Source organism: Nannospalax galili, unplaced genomic scaffold, assembly GCF_000622305.1.
Source record: "Nannospalax galili isolate Female #2095 unplaced genomic scaffold, S.galili_v1.0 scaffold124, whole genome shotgun sequence".
Classification (NCBI taxonomy): Eukaryota; Metazoa; Chordata; class Mammalia; order Rodentia; family Spalacidae; genus Nannospalax; species Nannospalax galili.
In genome coordinates, this window is record NW_008352485.1 from 1,314,540 (window position 1) to 1,335,822 (window position 21,283).

The 21,283-nt window shown below is 46.6% G+C and overlaps 1 protein-coding gene across 2 annotated transcripts in view; it reads left to right on the plus strand.

Moving 5' to 3' along the window:
* Aldh1a3 (aldehyde dehydrogenase 1 family member A3) overlaps positions 1–21,283 on the plus strand; it is a 37,409-nt gene that overhangs the window by 7,226 nt on the left and 8,900 nt on the right. For both annotated transcript variants that reach the window (XM_029554309.1, XM_008849538.3), the window contains exons 3-10: positions 1,358–1,498; positions 6,560–6,689; positions 7,004–7,065; positions 7,818–7,946; positions 9,959–10,072; positions 12,382–12,484; positions 14,479–14,663; positions 19,821–19,985. In XM_029554309.1, the coding sequence (XP_029410169.1) occupies positions 1,358–1,498; positions 6,560–6,689; positions 7,004–7,065; positions 7,818–7,946; positions 9,959–10,072; positions 12,382–12,484; positions 14,479–14,663; positions 19,821–19,985 (1,029 nt within the window). The remainder of the gene's footprint in view (positions 1–1,357; positions 1,499–6,559; positions 6,690–7,003; positions 7,066–7,817; positions 7,947–9,958; positions 10,073–12,381; positions 12,485–14,478; positions 14,664–19,820; positions 19,986–21,283) is intronic.

Here is a 21,283-nt window from a genome sequence, read left to right on the forward strand (position 1 = left end):
TTTTTTTTTTGAGGCCTATCAAGTCTAATCTGTGTCTTCCAAATTCTCCTGGGTGTGGGTTTATCCCTTGGAGTCTGGTCAACCTACCAGGTGTCAAAATGGAATTCAATTCTGTTCTTTTAAAAGGCTGAGGTCTGGGTATGAAGCTTGGTGCTAGAAGGTTTGCCTAACACAAAGTTTTCTGTTCAAGTTCCAGAACAGAAAACATTTCATAAAAGGAACAGTTATATTTATTCTATATGTAGAAAAGAGCCAGTTCTTTGACTATAAAATAGTGCAGCAACTCTGCCCCCATGGGCTACGAGGCTGAAGGCAGAAAACAGGCTTCCATGTGAGTCACTGGCCCTCCCTGTTTGAGAACTTTTCTGATGTCAGTTAGACAGGAATACAAGTTCTCCCATTTCACTCTTGTTCCCCAATTATCAGCTGAGGTAAAAATGCCAAAGCAGGCATTCCTCACCTAGTGTATGAACAGTGGTCAGCATATACTGAAGTTGAGCTAACACAGGAAACATTTTAATTTATATTTTAAAATTTTTATTTATTAGTGTGTGTGTGTGTGTGTGTGTGTGTGTGTGTGTGTGTGTGTGATGCGTGTATGACTGCAGATGTTCATGTATGTGCTCATGTGGCGGTTAGAAGATAACTTTCAGGAGTCAGTTTTCTACTTCTACCGTGGGTTCAGGTGATCAAACTTAGATTTTTTGGCTTACATGGCAAGTATTTTTACCCATTGAGCCATCTTGCTGGCCTGGAAAATCTTTTAAACTTGGATTACCAAAAAAAATATTTGAGGTTGATGACTTTGGTATTTTTTTGTTGGTGGTGATTTTTTGTTTCTTTTCTGTTTGTTTTTTGTTTTGTTTTGTTTTGTTTTGTTTTGGGGGGCAGTGGATGGTGTTGTTTTGCTTTGTTTTATTTTGTTTGTTTGTTGAGATGGGGTCTCCCTGTGGACCCAGCTGGCCTGGAACACGCTATGTAAACCAGGCGGGCCCCAGTTTCACAGAGATCTTTCTGCCTCTGCCTCTCAGGTGCTGGGATTAAAGGCATGTGCCACCATGCCCAGCTCAGGTCAATGACTATAAAACATGTTTAAATGCTCTTATAATTAGTAAGGGGGTTAATACTCGGCTGTTGCAGACATACTGAAAAAGACTTAATATCTAAAGAAAAAAATATCTTGAAAGCCCCAGCCATCCAGGTGATTTTGAAGCTTGTTCCTTGAAGCTTTTGGTGGTAGTCCTTCTTTAGCGCTGCTAAAGGACACTGCTGCTCTCCATGGCGGACAGCTGTTAAGTGGCCTCAGACTACAGTCACTTCAAAAGTGACACACTCTCTCTGTCATTTTGCTACTCAGCCTGATGTGGACAAGGCAGTGGTGGCCGCTCAAGCTGCCTTCCAGCGGGGTTCCCCATGGCGTAGGCTGGATGCCCTGAGCCGTGGCCAGTTGCTACACCAGCTGGCTGATCTTGTGGAGAGAGACCGCACCATCCTGGCAGTAAGTACAGGCACAGGGCAGGCATGGGAGTACCGACCTCACTGTCCCCCTCACTGAGGGACCTGTCACCATAGGGTGTGGCCAGAAACTGGGATACTTGTTTTGTATGGCTGTGGATCTGTTTGGTCCTTGGAGGTGGGTAGCAGTGTGCATGCCCTGACTTTATCCTTTTCATCTTAAAGCCAGACTTTTGCCCCTGCAGCTCAGCTTCTTGGCCAGTTGTCTAAGGGAAGTCCAGCCACTACAGTGGTTCCCAGACTAGGGACAGACATCATCAGGGACTCGGCTTCACCTGGGCATTTATGCATTAGCTTTTTATTCTTTTTCACATTAACTTTGTAACTTCCTTGTAAACATAAATCTAACCTCATTATAAGTATGATAGTCTCCCCTTATCTAAGGTTTTAGTTATTCAGAATAACTGTTCGAATATATTAAATGGAAAATTTCTGAAGTAAGAAATTGGCCTTTTATTGGAGTAAGTTGTTATAATTGTTCTTTTTTTATTATTGGTTATTACTTCTAATCCCTTACTGTGACTGGCTTATAAGCTTAGCTTTATTGTGGGTACTCAGTATAGGAAAAATATGGCATGTATTTAGGGGTTGGCGCCACCTGTAGTTTCAGGGGTCATGGAATATGTGTGAAATCACAGGTTTAATGCCAATTGTGGTTTTTTTAACTTATTAAAATAAATGACACTGTTTATAAAAAAAAAATGGAATCCCTGCCTAAACGGATTCCTGCATCACCCTGAACTGGACAGTGGTGAACGCATGCAGAATGCTCACCATGAAGTATAGGAAACCTCAGAGCAGGCAGGAAAGGTCTGAGTTCAAATCCCAGCTTTGCCACTTTTACTAGCTATGTGCATTTGGACAATTTTCTTAACCTGCCTGAAGTTTATTTCTTTGGGTAAATGTCTCAACTAATAATATCTAAGTGTTAGGAAAATGATCTATTTAAAATCCTTAGCAGAGATCCTAACGTATACTGAGTGCCAACAGTGATAATTATTATCAAAAACAGTGGTTAACCGTGCTGATGCTACTGAGCCCCTAGGCTCTCCCCGGATGCATGGCCCCACCCCTTGGATTGGCCAGTGGTTTTTAGAAAACTTTAGTTCTTCAACTGTGAAAAGGGGATATTAATGCAGCCCAGCCAGGTGTGAAGAGGGAGGCCATGGGGCTGGGAGGGCTGTAAGTTGTGTGTTCTTCAAGAAGATTTAAGCTTTCTGAAGGTTCCTTGGTCCTGAGGTTCATTCCAGATGATATCTCTGGACAACAGAGAATCTGGTTTCTAAAAAAATTATTTATTATTATTATTATTATTGTTGTTGTTGTTGTTGTTGTTGTTGTGTGTACACTTGCTGGAGAACACATGTGGAGGTCAGAAGACAACTTTCAAGAGCCTGTTCTCTCCTTCCATCGTCTGTGTCCCAGGAATTGGACTCAAGTCCTCAGGCTTGGCAGCATGCACCTTTACCTGATGAGCCATCTCAAGCTCCTAGGGGGTCTTGCGATCACTGCAGCCTGCACATCCAGCCCTTATACAGCTCAACTTCCTGGTTGAAAATTTGTTCCAAACTTTGAGGTCCAGTTTGTAGGAGGAGATATCTCCCTTTTAGTCTTTGATTTAGAAAAATGGTTTTTCTAATGTTGAGAGCCAGGAGAAGAATAGCCACCCTTTTAAGGGACAGTGTCAGCCAGGACACTGTGTTGCTTTTGACTTTGAAGGTGCTCTCTGAGGGTAGAGGAATACTCCCTGAGAGGGGTCTACAGAGACCCCCAGCTTCCTTCCTTCAAGTTTCCAGGCCACGCATTCACAGTAATGAATCTGGGTGAGGGTAGTTCCCTCCCAGGGCAAGCACCTCACAGAGCCTCTGGTTTCCTCCTGCACTGAAAGCTACCACAACTTTCAAGCTGCCAAACTGGCTTTTTCTAAAACATTTCTGTTTTCCCCCACATGAGCTCATCGGTCTGCAATGTCCAGGAGGACTAATAGCAGGATCGAGAGGATGTGCCTTGGGCAACCCTCCCCACCCTGTCCTTGATGGCAGTGTCATCAGTGGTGCAAGGCCAACCTTCTCTCCAGTCTGCCCCGTGGTCCTGTCACCACTGCATTTTGATAACAGACAGAAGGGGGTGGGAGGAATGGCGGCTCCATCCAGCACATCGCTCCTGTCACTAAGACCTGGCTGACCACAAGAAATAAGATCCAGCCCTGCCACAACATGAAAAGGACTTGAGAATGACTGGGAAATATGGTTTTTAAAACTATAACCACATCACAGGAAGGCGCCCCTCGCTTTCCACCTTGATATGGTCTCCTGCCTTCGAGAGCAGCAAAGTGCTTCATTCTGTCATACTCTCTTGCTGACTCTGGTTGGATCAGAGCTGGATGTGTATTCTGTGTTCAGTGTTTGGAAACAGATGGGGTAGGGTAGTGGCTCCCAATTGTCTTTCTCTTTTTAGGCACCCTGGGCTCAGGCTCTAGCCCTCTGGGTGGTCATCCTGGAAGTTGCCAAATAGGGGTTCTACCTGATAGAGGATTAGCCGTTTCAACCTAGGTGACATTTCTAGGCCCTTGTTGGAAGCCTGGGCACACGGGCATTTGAGGCAACTGTCCTAGCTCTTCCCTGTCCTGTAATATCTGAGGGTTATGAAGGTGAATTTTCAGAAGGTGCGTTTTTCTCTTAAAATGCTAAAGAAAATAAATCTAGAAGTGGCTGTGGTTTGCTCGTGTTTGAATCACAACAGTAAGTCACATGGCAGCCATCCGGTCTAGTCAGGAACTAAAACTTGATTTCTCAAGTCCAAGCCTATAAATGAACCCCAATCCCTTTTTCCTTTGTGCATATGGTAGGGGAGGGAGGGTCTACCTGTGGGCACAGATGTGTGTGCATTTGTGTGCATGTGTGTGTAGAGACTAAAGGTCAATATCAGGTATTGGTCCATAGGAGCTGTCCATCTTGTTTTTCCAGACAGGTATTCTCATGGCCTGGAGTTCACAAAGTAGACAAAGCCAGACAATAGACAAAGTAGAAAGCCCCAGGGCTTTATTGGTCTCTGCCTCCTCAGTGCTGGAATTACAGATGTGGGCCGCCAGGCTGGGCTTTTCTACATGAGTTCTGAGGATCAAATTCCAATCCTCATGTTTGTATGGCAAGTACTTTACCAAAGGAGCTATTTCTTTAGCAACCCCCCTCCCCAAAAAATTTCTGTCTTAATTTATTATGATCTGGATTTTGCTTCAGATTTATATTAGACCAACCTAGGAAATTCAAGTTATTGCTCAAATATATAATCTTACCCAAGTTAACGATGTAAAAAAATACATAGGTAATGCTTGCTGAATGCCCTCTGATGTAAAAATACATAGGTAATGCTTGCTGAATGCCCTCTGATGTAAAAATACATAGGTAATGCTTGCCGAATGCCCTCTGATGTATCTGATTTGTAGGCTCAACTTTTCGTTTAACTCATTTCAATGTCAGGAAGCCAAGGCCCAAAAAAGTAAGTATGTAGTCCAAGGCCACCCAAATAAAGGTGAAAATCCAGGGTGGGAGGCAGAGAGTTGCTGTGTCTCAAACTTGCCCATAGTGTTAAAAGTCCAAGAACAGGCCCCTAGCTTCATGCACAGATGTGGACATGCTCTTGGGACTGCCCAGAACTATAAGCCTTTGCACATTCTAACAATTGCTTCTCCTGGAAAAAGCGAAGTGCAGAATACTGGGTGTCATGCTGGCCTCCAAGTGCCTACTGCTGAGGGTGGGACTCAGACCCTAGACCAGGTCTAGTTCTGGCATGGATATGTATACACACACACACACACCACACATATTGATGTACACACATACATACACACACAGAGACAGAGACAGAGAGACAGAGACAGAGACAGACAGAGAGAGACAAAGAGAGACAGAGAAGAGACAGAGAGAGAGAGAGAGAGAGAGAGAGAGAGAGAGAGAGACTGCTTTTTGTTCAGAGGGTACTTGGCTTGTCTCTGAAGCAAAAATTAGACAGAAGGATTCTGAATACCTCAAACTTTCCAGATGACCAGGGACAATCACCTAAAGTGTGATGACTAAACTGGCCGGAAGTCAGTACTGACTGGCTAGGTGGCTTTAGGTAGTCACTGGGCCCTGTTAGCTTCAGTGTCTGCACCTTCCTCTTCACCTCCAGTGGGAGTAGGGACATCAAGCCAGGATGAGACCTCAGCAAGTGCTTTAGAATAAAGCCCTTGGTACAAATGAGGAGGTGCCTTCCTTCCTTAGCTCCACAGAGAGGCCTCAGCAGGAATCCAGCCCTGGGCAATGTGTCAGGGTGGCCACTTCCTGTGAAGACAGATGACTGGTGGTTTCAGCGTAGGACTCCACTGGGGCTGCTTGTCTGAGGGACAAAGGGGTTCTCTTTCACACAGGCTGGAAATAGAAAAGAATCCCTACATTGAGCGATTGCACCCTTGCCTGGGTGACTGCCTTGTCTTGTCTGCAGAACTGGCCAGTTCCTCCTCTGTGTCCGCATCCGGTCTATAGCCTGTTTGGGAAATATTTCATCTTTGTGCTGGTGGCCTGACCCTCCTGGCTCGGTCATTCTTTCCACTGCCAAGATGACCAGCTCAGCTGAGGAGGAAAAACCAATGTCTTCCCTTTGTCTTTTGTTAGAGGAAGCCACCCTTTTGCTAGCCACACTTCCGGAAGCTCCCCCAGGAGTATATGAGCACATGTGTGTCTGGATCTCAGTAGAGATGACTGTGCTCTGGATGGAAGAGGAAATATCAGGGACACTCACTCTCATCACACCTTCAAATGAGCCTCAAGGGGGATGGTGCCCATGCTCCACCAACCCCAAGCCTCAGATGCCAGGCAATAAAGGCTGTCCTTGCCAATCTGGAGCAGTTCAATTTCAGTGAAGTCAGGCTTTCTGAAGGGATACATAGGACTGAGGCTAGAGAGCCATGCCCTAGGACATTATTTCTCAGGCACCCCTCCCATATTTAACAGCGTGATGAGAAAAGAAAACTGGGCCTACAGCAAATGCCGTCTTGTTCTTGCAGACCCTGGAGACCATGGACACTGGCAAGCCATTCCTCCATGCCTTTTTCATCGACCTGGAGGCCTGTATTAAGACCTTCAGATATTTTGCTGGGTGGGCAGATAAAATCCAGGGCAAGACCATCCCCACAGGTGAGCCTGCGCAGGACAGATTCTAGCCTCACTTGGGTCTCTTGGGGAATCTGTCTCCTCCTTCCTCCAGGCAGCCCCTCCAGGTCTTTTCCCCCAGTTCATCCTTCCCACAGCCCACGTCCCCCATGGCACCATGCTGAGTCTTCTTCTAGGGAACTCTGATTTGCTTTCAATCTTGAGTTCAAATCATTTTTTACATAACAGATAGACCTGGGAGCTAGCATCCATGTGGACTTCTCTGTTTCTTTTATTTTTACTAAATGAAATTCTTGACCCTGATTTGGTTCTTCCCCACAATGTGACCTCTCTTCCAGATGACAATGTTGTGTGTTTCACCAGGCATGAACCCATCGGGGTGTGTGGGGCCATCACACCAGTGAGTATGGAGTGTCCTGTATGTTTCCGCCCATTGTAACCAGCACTAGCTGGGCACAAGCTAGTGGCATGGGGCTCAGTGCCTGGGCTAGACCCCTTTCTTGCTCTCAAGAGGCTGGCTAAGAGTATGTGACAGAAGGCACAGTGGATTCTAGCCAAGTGGTCAGAACTGGCTAACACCTATGAGGCAGGGGATCTTAGCTAGGCCTTGAAGGACAGGGAAGATGCAGTGGGAGCTGCCTGGGCAGAAGCATGGAAGTGATTGTTTCCTTGGAAAAGAAGACGGGTGGGTGGGAGTCCAGGCTGGGATGAGCATACCTGGAAGGTAGCAGGCTCCTATCCAGCAGCCTTGACTACAGAGGGGCCAGGACTGTCTGGGTAGTGATATGCCTCTTGATACTGAGGAATCCAATGATGCTGTCTATCTGTTTGGGAATCCCTGGACACTTCCATGGCAGTTGAGTAACTGAGGATTGAAGAGGCAAGGATGGCATCCCTTCTGCAAGCATCTTGGTGGGGCTGGAAAAGCACACAGAGCATAGGTGTCTCTGCCAAAATGCCCCGTTAGCATCTCCTAGTGTGCAGTTGAGGAACCACTGGACTCCTGCGATTTTAACCGTAGAATACGCTTATGCCCTACTTGGAGCCCTGAATCCAGATCATTTAAAGCAAATGTCCTCCATGGAGGCATCGTTGGGCCCTGGGATGGAGACAAGGTAGACCTCAGCCCCAGAACCCCCTTCTTTGCCACAGTGGAACTTTCCCCTGATGATGCTGGCCTGGAAACTGGCACCTGCCCTGTGCTGTGGGAACACAGTGGTCCTGAAACCAGCGGAGCAGACACCCCTCACTGCCCTGTATCTCGGCTCTCTCATCAAAGAGGTAAGACATCTAAAAAGAAAATATGATGTGTTCCTGGTAATATTTCCACTCCTAGGAGCCAGGCTGCTGTCACCAGCCGTGACAGTGGCCACCAGCTCACTGTGCAGAAGGAAAGGCATGACTGTTTTGCTTGGCCACTGTGCTTGTGGTTACTGAGCTGGAAGCCTCCATTCCTCCCCCAAGGTCCTAGTGAGAACACATCCCTCTCATTACTGCACAAACCCATGGTTAGTGCTCTGTGTTTTGTCTAGAGCATTAGTGGGAGGGGCCCCTAACCAGGAGCCCATACTCAAAGGTTCTTGGACTCCATGGTGATGGGCTGTGAAATGGTCAATTCTCTTCTTGGTGGGGTGGCCTCGCAGCTAGCTAGATAGCCACAGCTATACTCAAGTCCCCAGGAGCCTCTGCACTGCCTTCTACTCTACCAGCAACTGTCCTTCCCACCCCAAGGAAGCCACAACTCAGGGAAGCAGCGGCCTAGAGAGACACCTGCCAGGCACACCTGGCAACATATTTTAGTCATTTCATCATCAGCTTGCATGCAGCAAAAAATCAAAGAACAGGAAGAAGGAGTGGAAGGGGAAAATCACTGTCTCTCTCCCCAGCTGGACAAGGATACTGGAAAGTGCAGGCTGTATTACTGAGGCTGACGCTGGGACTGAAAACCAGCTAGGATATCACTAGCTTTTCATTGGCCTCACAGGATGTCTGTCACATAAATAAGACTCTGATTTTACAATCAACTGCTACAAAATAGTGCCTGTCGAACTAAAGATGAAAGCACTGTACCCTAAAATTTTGACTTTTTAAAGTAATGTGTTTTCAGTGAGACAAAATGGGAGCATGTTGTAAGTGCTGCCTTCAGCCTCACTCAGTTGGTGGTGGTCTTTTTAATGAGGAGGTCTGGCATATGTGCCAAACATGGAGCATGGGTGTGAGCTTGGAAGAATCCCTACCTCAGCAAGTGCCAGCCCTGGGAAAGCTGGACAGGGCCAGCTGAGGACTAGGAGGGAAGGATTTCTCACTCCATCATTCCATCCTGACTAGAGTGGGGCACATTAAAATCCAACACAGAGGGCTGGAAACATGGCTCAGCGGTTAAGTGTACTGACTGCTCTTGCAGAGGACCAGGGTTTGGTTCCCAGTACCCACGTGGCAATTAACAACCTGTCTTCTAGGAGCATTGCACATGACACAGATATACTTTCATACATGTAGGCAATACACTCATATATAAAATAAAATAAAAATGAATAAAATCCAACATGGAGTTAGCGAGCATGCACTGTGAGTGCCTGGTGGTATGACCAAAGTTATTCTCCTTCCTTTAGTACAACACACACACACACACACACACACAGAGTGATATATGCTGTCACATGCACATACTCACACATATACTTACACACATACATGTATACACTGTCACATATGATCTCACACACATACAAGTTCACCCCTCACACACACATACACACATTCACACAGTCACACATACATACTTATACACACTTTCACATACTCGTTTGGTTTCACACCCTCACGTGCATATACACACACTCTCCACATACACACTCATGTGCATATGTGTATATGTGCACATACACACACGTAGATTGACACACATTCTACACACACACACACACACACATACACACACGCACACACACACCGGCTGTCTGCTACAGAAGGGCTACTGCCACCTGGTGGCATCCTTCCATCATTGTCTCTGAGCCCTGCTGAGGCAGGAGGCCCCTCCTGAGGGAGGGTGATCAATTCACCCACCTCTGCATACCTTGGACTAGCAGCATTGAATGAGGAGCCCAACAAAGCTCCAGGGGCCTGAAGCTGATGTGGGTATGTCCTGGCAGGTATGTGACTCCATTTCCCTGTGAGGATCCTGCTCTGTTTAGAGACATCATACAGCCACAACTCCCCCCACCCACCAGCACAGAGGTCTGCAGCTGGTACTATCCATTCTGTTCCTCTGATATCATTTCTGTTCCTCCTAGGTCGGGTTCCCTCCTGGTGTAGTGAACATTGTGCCAGGCTTTGGGCCCACAGTTGGAGCAGCAATCTCCTCTCACCCTCAGATCAACAAGATAGCCTTCACTGGATCCACCGAGGTAACTGTCTTCAAAGCTACTGGCAATACAACAGCAGCTCCATTACTTGAGACCCATAAATGTTTCCTTTGAGAAGCTCAAATATGATTTGTTTTTTCTTCTTCTGAATTTGACCATGTTTTAGTGGATCCCAATCAATAGAATGCCACCAGTCCAGTTTCCAAAATAAATAAATAACTGATAGAATTTGGAAGCCTTAGAAGAAATAATTGAGAGATAAGATAAAATAAAAATGCAAAATGTTCCTATGACAAACAATGCTATAATTAAGGCTAAGCGATGATGGACAAGCTGGGAGAAAGCCAGCTGTATTTCATGTAGCTCCCCAGAAGTTTATATTTCCTTCATATGTGAAAAGCTCCTACAAATCAGTGGCAAAAAATGACAAACAATGATGGGAGAAATGGGCATCTCTGAGAATGGAAATACCAAGTGTTTCCATACTAGTTCCTAGTTCACTGGGAATCAAAGAACTGTGAATTCATGTGACTATCAGACTGTTTTTGTCTGCCAACTCAACAAAGATGGAATGGTGCTGTTGAGATTGTGGGGAAACAGACCACCCCATCCTGTCCCTAAACGGGAGTGGAAGATGGGGGAGTGTTTATTTCAAACTGGAAAACTTTTGATTCTTAAATTCATTTCAGAAGAACTACTGTCCTTAGAGAAATACTCTCATGAGCTTTCAAGGACATATTTTGAAATGTGCCATATCTGTTCTGTGACTTGTTTTATAGAGTCATTACAGCAAGCAAAGCTGCCTGTGGTATGCTATGTAAAACCAAAAAAGTGGGAAATTAGTCACAGTATGTTCTCATCAGTAGCAAGTATATGCAGATACAGAAATTGTCTAGAGTTCTAAAGAAATTCCTTTACCCCTTTGGCATGGGTCCCAGGCCGTGGGATAAGTGGGGGTAAAGACTCACCCTTTTACTTTACATGCATCTGCATTTGAAATTATTTTTAATGAAAAAATTATTCTGTATTTAAAAGAGGAGTGAAGGAGCACTTCCCACACAGACATGTCCCCATGTCCCTCCTAGTCTAGTCCAGCCAGGGAGGCCAAGCCCCACCCTGAGGCCACCCTCTCCTTTGGCAGCCAGGGTAGGCATCCTTAGAGACTGTAGTCAGAGTTAGACCTGGTCTAAAGCCATGTCATTCCCAGGGCATGGCATTAAACAGGCCCTGGCATTGAGCACACTATCCTGAGAGGCCACATCTGGGGCAGGGGCTGGATCAGGTCCTCCTCTACCTTCCCCTGTACCCCCCAGCAGCACTGTGGTCCCCCCCAGGCGTCCATGCTCCAGTATGATGGAATCCTCCCCATTCATCCCTGGCTTTTGTGGCCCAGGGATGGCTCACTAGGAAGCATCCTCATAGGAGTGATTTTCTGTCTGCTGGGTCACCTTGCTGCCTTCAGCTGAGAGAAATATCCCAGTATACCCCATAAGGCCAGAGCTTGGAGTAGGTTGGCTTTGCAAGTATTATCACTGTGGGTCAATTCCAGACCTTATCCCCAGGCCATTCCCCAGCTCCCCTGTCCCCCAACCCACCCCCGTGTGTGTGTGTGTGTGTGTGTGTGTGTGTGTGTGTGAGCACACATGCGCACGTGCGCACGCGCGCACGCCAATGCAAGGGATAGAACCCTGGGCCTCTGGTTTGCTGTGCAAGCACTATACCACTGAACTACATCCTTAGGCTGAGCTTGCTGGTTTTTCAGATGCACTAAGGTGTCGGCATCAGCTCAGCCTCTTGACTGCTGTCAGGCCCAGGCCTCTGTGTCTGCTTTGGTTTCCAGGGTCTTTCCCAGGTCAGAGGTTCTTGACGTCCAGCTAAACTTCTTGCTGGGATGAGTCAGGAGGCAGGCAGAGCCAGCCTGGCCTCTATTGATGTGCCCAGTACAGAAAGACCATCAGCTGTATTGGTTCTTCTCAGCTCACTGATTCTCTCTTGACCTTCTAAGGATGTCTCTGGAGGGCTGGCCAGTTCTCAATCCAAGGATCAGCCACCCTAACTTGAAGGTTCCCTTACAGACCATCACCACCTCCATATCTAGGTGACAGAGTTTCAAGTGTTATTAGCTGGAGTGGAAGTTCACCCTCAGCATCTCAAGACCTTCCAAGGAGCAAAGGATGTAACAGGACTGCAGGAGGCCGGCCTGATGACAACTGGCTGTATGACATCAGGGCTGGGGCACAGTGCAGAGGCAGATGGCCCAGTTCACAATGTGCTGCCCCCAGGCCTATCTGAACCTAATGGGTCCAGCTCACTACCTTCAAGACTTATGTGGCTGGCTTCTTACCCTGCAGGTGGGAAAGCTGGTTAAAGAAGCTGCCTCCCAAAGCAACCTGAAGAGGGTCACCTTGGAGCTTGGGGGCAAGAACCCCTGCATCATTTGCGCAGATGCAGACCGTGAGTCACTGGGATTCTTTGTGTGGGTAGCTCTCTCTCCACTTCCAGGCCTGCATGGATGGCAAAACACTGGTGGTTCAGATGATGCACACTGACGTGAGGAAGTGTGTGGCTTAGGGGGAGCTCAGGGGCTGTCCCTGAAGGCTAAGTTCATTTTCCTGCCCCCAGGAGTCAGCAGGGTAGGACCAGTTTCTCCTGCAGGGGCCCCTCTGGGTGTGAGTAGGCAGGACTCCCCACTCTGGAGTGTCCACTGTTCTACCCTCAAGCCAGTATCTCTGCAGTGTTCTTAGGTCCTTGGAAGAACTGAAGTACTTCTTTATTTATCTTGGGCCTGACACACCAGGGGAAAGCAGTGCTGATCTTTCAGCACACAAATAAAAACATACTTTGGGTGTCATTCCTTTATCACCTCTTCCCTGGGACAGACACCTGCCCAGCAGTCGGGAGCAACTTGTGCCTTGCCAGAGCTAAGTACATGATATTCAGTGTATGCTATTGTTGGCTGTCATGCCCAGAAGAGGGCAGAAAGGACCACGCTGGGCATTCATTCACCTGCTCACTTGGTCAACTATCAAAAGTTGTCACTTCCCAAGGACCTTAAAGCACCCAGGTCTTAAATAACTGCCTCTCCCATCTGTGCAATTGTGCCAGAAATTCCTGTCAGAGAGAACAAAGCCTTCTATTTCATACTCAGATATGAGGAATTGCACATCGCTCAGAAAAATAATGACACTGGCACAGTTTCTCACTAAGATGTGAAGGTCTGGTAACAGTTCTTTTCCCAAAGCTGGTTTTCAGTTAGACAAAAGGGTGAAGAAGCAGTCCAGGGAAGGCTGTGGAGATGGACTGCCAGTCTCTTGGTTTCTTGCCTGAGTTGCTGAGCCCCCAGCCCCCGTGGAAGTCTTCACAGTACTGCTGCTGGAGCCCCTTGCTCCAAGCTGTTCTGTGTGTCACCTGCACTGTGACCCACAGTTGATGTTTCAAATTTGTGTCCTAAAAAGCCAAGACTCCTGTTTTACCTTCTTGAGTCACCATCGTGTCTCACCTCCATGTCAGCTCAGGATTCTGTCTTCTCAGTGAGGAGGACCACAGCAAAGCACAGGAAGTGGTCTGTTTGGGGGCTGCTTTACAGGGGCCATGTAAACAGGCAGGGAGTCCTTCTCCTCCTCCTCCTCCTCCTCCTCCTCCTCCTCCTCCTCCAGGCAGGGCCAATCACAAAATTAAATTCTGACATAGTGTCCACCCTAATCTGCCACCTCAGTTGTCATCCCTGGCTCCCATCATGGTGCAGGGAGCAAACTGGTGACTTGAGGTCAGCCTGTCCCCGCACCTGCGAGCCCAACCTCAGGGGTGGGATGCAGGGAGGATCAAGACCCTTTTAGCACAGTCCTGCTACCACCAGGATTTTCATACACAACCCTGCTGTGCAGTCCCCAACTTGGACTGGATTGCTGAGGGGATGGGGCTCTCCAAAGCCAAATGAATGAGGAAGTGTTACAACTCTGCACTCATTAGCATATTACAGACACAGACAAGTCCCACAGTTATAGTCAGTGTACGAAATTAAACTTGATGGATTTAAATATCCTTTCCCAGGGCTGGAGAGATGGCTCAGCGGTTAAGAACACAGGCTGTTCTTGCAGAAGACCGGGTTCGAATCCCAGCACCCACATGGCAGCTAACAACTGTCCATTACTCCAGTTCCAGGGGATCCAACAGCCTCTCTGTTCTCCTCATGCATTGCACAACACAGGTCACTTACCTACATGCAGGCAATATACACATACACATAGAATAAAAATAATAAATAAAATATATTTTTAAAATCCTTTCCCTCATGCTCTTCTTTGGAGAAGTGCTGAGAAAAAAAATAATAATTTCTGAAACCCAGCTATCCTGGGGCCTGTTTTCTTGTGTGGGCAATTAGAGTTGCAGCTGGGCCTGCTGTAACAACTTAATCGCTTCCTCTTGATTCCCCACCCTCTCCCCTCCAGTGGACTTAGCCGTGGAGTGTGCTCACCAGGGAGTGTTCTTCAACCAAGGCCAGTGCTGCACAGCCGCCTCCAGGGTGTTTGTGGAAGAGCAGGTCTACGGGGAGTTTGTGAGGCGGAGTGTGGAGTATGCCAAGAAGAGGCCCGTTGGAGACCCCTTTGATGCCAAAACAGAGCAGGGGCCCCAGGTAACCTGACAAGTCTATCTGTATGATACTCCTCGGCAGCCTGAGCTAGGAGAAGTGTGGCCACAGACAGGGATCCCCCTAAGGAAGGAAGGCTGGTTTGTGATGCCACTCAAGGCTTTATTTAGAAACTGATTCTTTCTATAAGGAAATGGGGCTGGACACACAGGGGCAAGGGAACCCAGAGGAACCAGCAGGTCCTGGCTGTTTGCCCACACCTTACAGCTTTCTTGATATGTCAACCTTCAGGGCCTGGGGAAAGGTCAGGTGGAGAGTTTTATCTGCAGAAGAGGGGCACAGCCAGGGCAATGACTGGATGTGGCTCAGGGGCCCTCAAGGCCACATGTGTTAGTTATAGCACCAAAGAACCCTCAGAAACAAGAGGATGGAGAGGCTCTGGGGACTGGGCTGTATCCTAGGCAGTAGGAATGGGTCTCTGGAGACCTGGTTTGGGAAGTCAAGGATGGGATATAAATGGCCATAACCATGAGGTTTAATAATCTTTGTAAAGGCTTTCACACTAATATAAATGAAGCAGATGGAGGAATATTTAAGAACACAGTCTGGCCATCCCTGCATTATTGCAGCAGAGCTCAGTGGCAACCCTCTGCTTTTTACCAGACTCCTGCTCAGCTCTCAAGTTTCCAGTCGTGTCTTTGACTTACACAGTGGGTTCTATCCTAGAAACTCTGTGCTTAGCACTGCATTGGCACCACATGTTTACATGGGAAGCTATGAGTGTGAGCTCAGCCCTCTGTTTCCTCCGCTGGGAAATGGGAATGATAGATAAACAATGTGAGAATTTCACATCACCACGAAGTATTCTATATAGGGCAGAAGTCTGTCTTGCTTTAAGGGAGAAGTGATAATTGGAAACCCTCTGATCCAGGGGGCACACATGTCTAGATGTGGTTTCAGGCCATCTTGGTCAGCCTTGTCTAACTATCCTGTGTGAACACTGGCTGGGGAAGAGGGCTGAGGGGAGCTTTTCTGACCCTGGCATCTGCCAACCCTAACCCAAGAGCATGTGGCCAACAAAGAGTCAACGTTACACAGCCCCAGCCTCAGCCCCAAACATAGGTAGTCAGCAGTCTCTGTGGATTTCAGATCTCAGCACAAACATGGCCACAAGCCATCATCAAATCCACTATAAACTTTAGAGTTGAACTGGAATTAGTGGGAAATATACTAAGGACAGCTTCTTCTCCAGTCATTTTTTCCTATCTCTTTGCAAGTCTCCAGTGTGGCCTTTGAAGCCAAATACACAGGCTTTTCCCAGAACACAGATCCTGGGGAATGGGTATTGATTCCACCCTGGCCTTTCTCTACTGCACAGAGCCCTTTTGAAACTCTTAGGCTGTCTAACCTCAACGTACTATTCTAGAATGCTGTTGGTTTTTTCGCTCCCTCTGAAAGTGCTTTTTCATCTATGGTAATATGATTTTACTCTGCAAGGACTTCCAGCTGTCTAAATACTCCTGTCTGTCTCATGCCTGTAAAAGAGCTAGCTAACCTAGATCAGGGTACAGGGCTGGAGACCGCTTGCTGGAACACTCCATCATCCTTCAGGTTTACTTGGCAGCTGAGAAATAAGGCACATAAACATTGTACAGGCCACCTGGTCTGTGCAGGATCTGGAGGCAGCTGAGCACAGCCATGGTTGGTCCTATGGGGACCATCTTTCCCTGTTTCTGGTGGTATGCCCTGCCCTGTCATCTCACTTCCTGGCAGTTCCTTCTTCCTGTACCATAAGGCACCAGCTGAAATTTCATGAATGCTTATTAGATTTAAACAATGTGTTTGTAAAGACTCATAGTGGGATGGGGGGTGAGTTCAGATGTGTAGGGACCTTACTGGGATCATGCTGCCTGCAGGACAGATGGGGTCTTCCAATAGAGCATGGTTCCCAGGCAGCCAAGACCTGTGGTTTGATGAAGTCCCTCCAGTGAGGCATGTTGGCCCTCAGGGAGGAGACAGGGGCTTAGTAAGATACAGACTATTATTTTACATTAAAAAATTTTAAATTTTATTTATTTAATTTGTGGGGGGTATTTGCATATGAGGGGGTGCACATGCAATAGCACACATATGGAGACCAGAGGACAACCTGCTGGAGACGGTTTTCTCTTTCCACCATGTGGATCCCAGGAATTGAATTCAGGGTGTCAGGCTTGACAGCAAGCACCCTTACTTGCTAAGCTAGTTCACTGGCCCCATCTGAACTTTTAAGCCAAGATGTGGTTCACCCAGGGAAAAGAATAGAGGGCCTAGTGATAAATCTATTGCAGGTTTCTTTTTCATCACTTTGAATGGATGTGCCAGCACATGGGTCTAAACCCTACCATGTGCTGAGGACTATGGTGAAGGAGTTTCTGTCCCACTCCACCTCCCACGCCTGTTCTTACTGCTCCCACCATGGGTCTTCCATGGTCTTCATTCCTGGTGCATCCTTCTGGAATTTTCCCCACCATAGGTCTTCCATGGTCTTTGTTCCTGGTACATCCTTCTGGAATTTCTTTATGGGTATGCGAGAAAAACTGATTATGCATTCAAATTTCCTCATTTATTTTTATGCAAAAGATATTATGATGGCTGCACCACTTTCTTCCCTTTTTATTGTTCTTTAAGAAGAAACTCAAAGAACTTTCTACATCTAACATGGACACCTGCTTTCTTTTTTTTTAACTCATGCAAGTAGAATCCTACTATATAGCACCACCACAATTTCTGGATTTTCATTTTTTGCAATGCTGGGAATCAAACCCAGGGCCTTATGCATGCTAAACAAGTACTCCTCCACAGAGCTATATTCCCAAACTCCGCTAGAATTTAAATAACATCTTCTGGTGAATACCTGGATATAAGAGTCACATATAATGTACAGAGCATGAGTTCACATACGCATGAGGAAATCCGTAGAACAGATTCCCCAACATAGAACTGTTAGTGGGAAAGTACTTGTAATTTCTATAAGCATCTCCAATTACATTTCACAAAGGATAAAGCAACTTCCGTCCCCACCAGTACTGCCCAAGCTTGTTCGTTCATACACCATTACCAAAAGATCATGTAGTCTTGCCCATCTGAGTAGAAATAGGCTGGAGTCTCATTTAAGTTTAGTGAACATGCATCTGTTGAAGAGTAAACAGAACATTTTATCGTAGTCTAAAGCTATTCAGGTTTTTTTTCCTACTAAATATACATTGGCTAGGCACACTTTTGCATTAGCCCCTCTTTTTAAAAATCACCTCTAAGACTTCTTTATACACACAGAAGAGAGATTTACTTTCTGTAATAAGGGCTTGTCAATCTTTTGTGTTTAGGCTTCTGAATTCAAAACACAGCAAGGCCATCAACATTCGAGGTCTGCGAGGGCACGCCCCACAAAAGAGTTTTGAGACTTTATGATTTCATTTGTTATGATTAGAACTTGCATGTTACAAGGTGTGAGGCATGGATCACAAAACTGGAGCCATATTTCATGAATTGGTCAGTTAAATGACATGTATGGATTATGTCCTCCCCTTATAAGAAGGTCAGCCTTCACCTCAGGGCAGTCACACAAATGCATTGATGGGCTTACTTGCTTTTCTTTTTTTTAACTTTAATTGATTTTTTTATTTATGTGACTATGAGAGAGAGAGAGAGAGAGAGAGAGAGAGAGAGAGAGAGAGAGTGCCCATGTTTGTTCATGCAGATGCCCAAGGAAGCTAAAAGAGGGTGCTGGATCCCCTGGAGCTGGAGTTACAGAAGGTTATGAGCCACCCAATGTGGGTGCTGAGAACTGAACCCTGGTCCTCTGCAAGAGCAACAAGCGCTCTTAACCACTGAACCATTTCTCCAGTCCCCTCTTTCTTCTTCTCTGTGTATGCTTGTGGTGCACCTGTAAGTGTTGGTGTGCATATGCACATCTGTATATGTTTGTCTGTAGGCTGGAGGTCAGGTTCTTTCTTTATCACTCTCCTCCTTATTTTGGGGACAAGATCTTTCACTGAACCTGAGCTCACTGAATTGTCTAGGCTAGCTGACCAGAAAACCCCAGAGATCTTCCTGTCTCCGCCTCCCCAATGCCGGGATTACAGGCCGAAGTGCCACACTTAATTCTTTACTTGGGTGTTGAGGATCTGATGCTATCTCCTCAGTCTTGATGTTTCAAACTGAACACTATTGGAATGGAACAGGTTCTCATACATAAAAGTCTCAGTAATAGTATACTTACTTAAACTCTGTCTCTCCCAGCTCAGGAGGAAGGGCACTTTCAACAGGATCATGATAGGGAACAGCAGATTTGAACTTCAGAAAGAAGGCTGTGGAGAGGGTCAGAAAAACCTTCCCTGTTGAGCTGTCTCCCGAAGGGGCCCTTTTGACTGCTAATTGGATGCTATGTCCCTCAGCTGGGTGTTAGGCTGTTACATGTAGTACAGGTCACACTCTAGTCAAGGAGACCCCTGGACAAGAGAGCACAAGGTAGAGCCTTTCTATCAAAGTGGGTCCCCTCCAGGCAAGGAGCAACTCCTGTAGCCTGCCTTGAGGCTCACGCCACTGTTTCTAAGGGTGCTCAGTCAGGTACTCAGCTCTTGCTCACTTCTCTGTAATCTGATAAAAAAAAAAAAACCCAATAAATAATCCCCTGATCTACATTTTCCAGTAAGCAGGGTGAAGTGTTATCAAATAAATATGACACCATTAGATTTGAATTTCAAACTGAAGGAACTTTAGCATAAGTATATTCCAAATGCTATTTGGAATATATTTATACTTAAAAAATGTGTTGTTTTTCTGAGATTCCCATTTAACTGAACATCCTGTGTTTTTACTTGCTAAATCCAGTAATGCTAGCAGAACTTCAAGACTTGAGGGAGCACAGAAGGTGACACTTCAGACCTTGTCTTTCCCCTAGACTTGCTTCATAGCATGGGGAGGGAAATCAGGCATGTGAACAGGTCCTGAAGCTAGAGGTGAGAGCAGCCTGCCTCCCTTTGGCTCCCCTGCTCCAAAGAGCCCAGGTTCGTGCATGGGAGGAATTACTGCCCACAAAGCACTCTGTTATCTGTAGTACAACTTGACAAGGACACACAGGGGAGGAGGAACACCACTAGAGTTAAGGACCATAGAAAATACTGGAAGGAAGCCACTGTACTTCTCTCTGTGTTTTGGCAGATTGACCAAAAGCAGTTTGATAAAATCCTTGAGCTGATCGAGAGTGGGAAGAAGGAAGGAGCTAAACTGGAATGTGGGGGCTCAGCCATGGAAGACAGAGGGCTCTTCATCAAACCCACTGTCTTCTCAGATGTTACAGATAACATGCGAATTGCCAAAGAGGAGGTAGGTGTTGCTACAGCCAAAGCTAGGGCCCCAGGGGTCTTTCTGAGAGGAACCAGGGATCCCAGAAGCCTTTGCAAGGAGAGCAGTTCCTTTTCTGGGTGGCCTTCTCCTCTCCTTTGGGACTCTGGTGCCTCTGGTGAACCCCAGTACCTGCAGCAGCTCTGGTTTATTTGAGCTCAGTTTCCATCCTTGTGTATGGTCTCTGGACCACAGCAATCTCACTCCTAAAATATCCCTCAGTTACATGTGTAATACGGGGTGGACATCTCTTACCCCTGTGGGCATTACCAAGAATGGAGCTATGGATTCAGGACCCATGACTGCTTCACACCCCTCAGACTGTTCTCAGATAATAAGGGCCCACTCAAGGAATATGTTCCAGCTATACTTCTCATTCAAGTTTTCTGTCATGGGTATCCTTGAGAATGATGGAGATTAAGGAGACCCTATAAAAGGCATGAATTTCCCTTTGCCTCCACGTCACACCATTGGGTAGATGGTAGCTATTCCTGCATAGGATTAGGAGAGAGCCTGGCTAGATGCTCAAGGGTGGCCTTCTGGAGCTTGTGAAGGAACACACATTGTCAGAGCTTCCCTGTGGGCATCTATTGGACTTTTTCCTTGAGATTTTGATAGGTTTCTGACCTCTCTGGTGGTACGAAGCGCAGCTATTTAAGCTCCTCTTGATGAGGTGTCCTGAGGAACCTGGGAGGGCATTTCCAGAGACAGAGCACTGTCTGAGCATGGAACCCTGCTCAGCAATCACAAGCTCCCTTCAAAATCCCCTTTAAATGGGCAATACTCTAGCTCCTCCCTTCCTTTCTTTCCTGTGATCTTTGACTGTGTCACCATTATCCCATTTCCTCCCCTGAGACTCACTGGGGAAACATTTTTAGACAAATTTTAACTGAGGGACATAGAACGGGACTAAAAGGGCCAGGTTCATTTGCCTATGACTGCCCTTCTAGAAAACTTTTCATAAAGTCATCCAAAGGTTTTCCTTCTTTTCACCTTGATGTTTCCTCGAGACTTTCAGGTGGAGGGGGTCTTAGAAACCCTGATAGCACAGAGATTATAAACACAGTATTTACTTTGGGTTATCTTTCATTTCTGATACATATGAATCCTCCCATTCAGATTTCAACCATCACACAACTGAAAAGGTCTCTGGAGTTCTTTTCCCATCATTACTGTCAGAGGGGCTGGAGCTCTGGGAATGTGGAAAGGTATAGAAGCAAAGTGCCTGCTTAGAGTGCATAGTTGTGTCCACCACCCCTCTCACTGATGTCCTTACAATT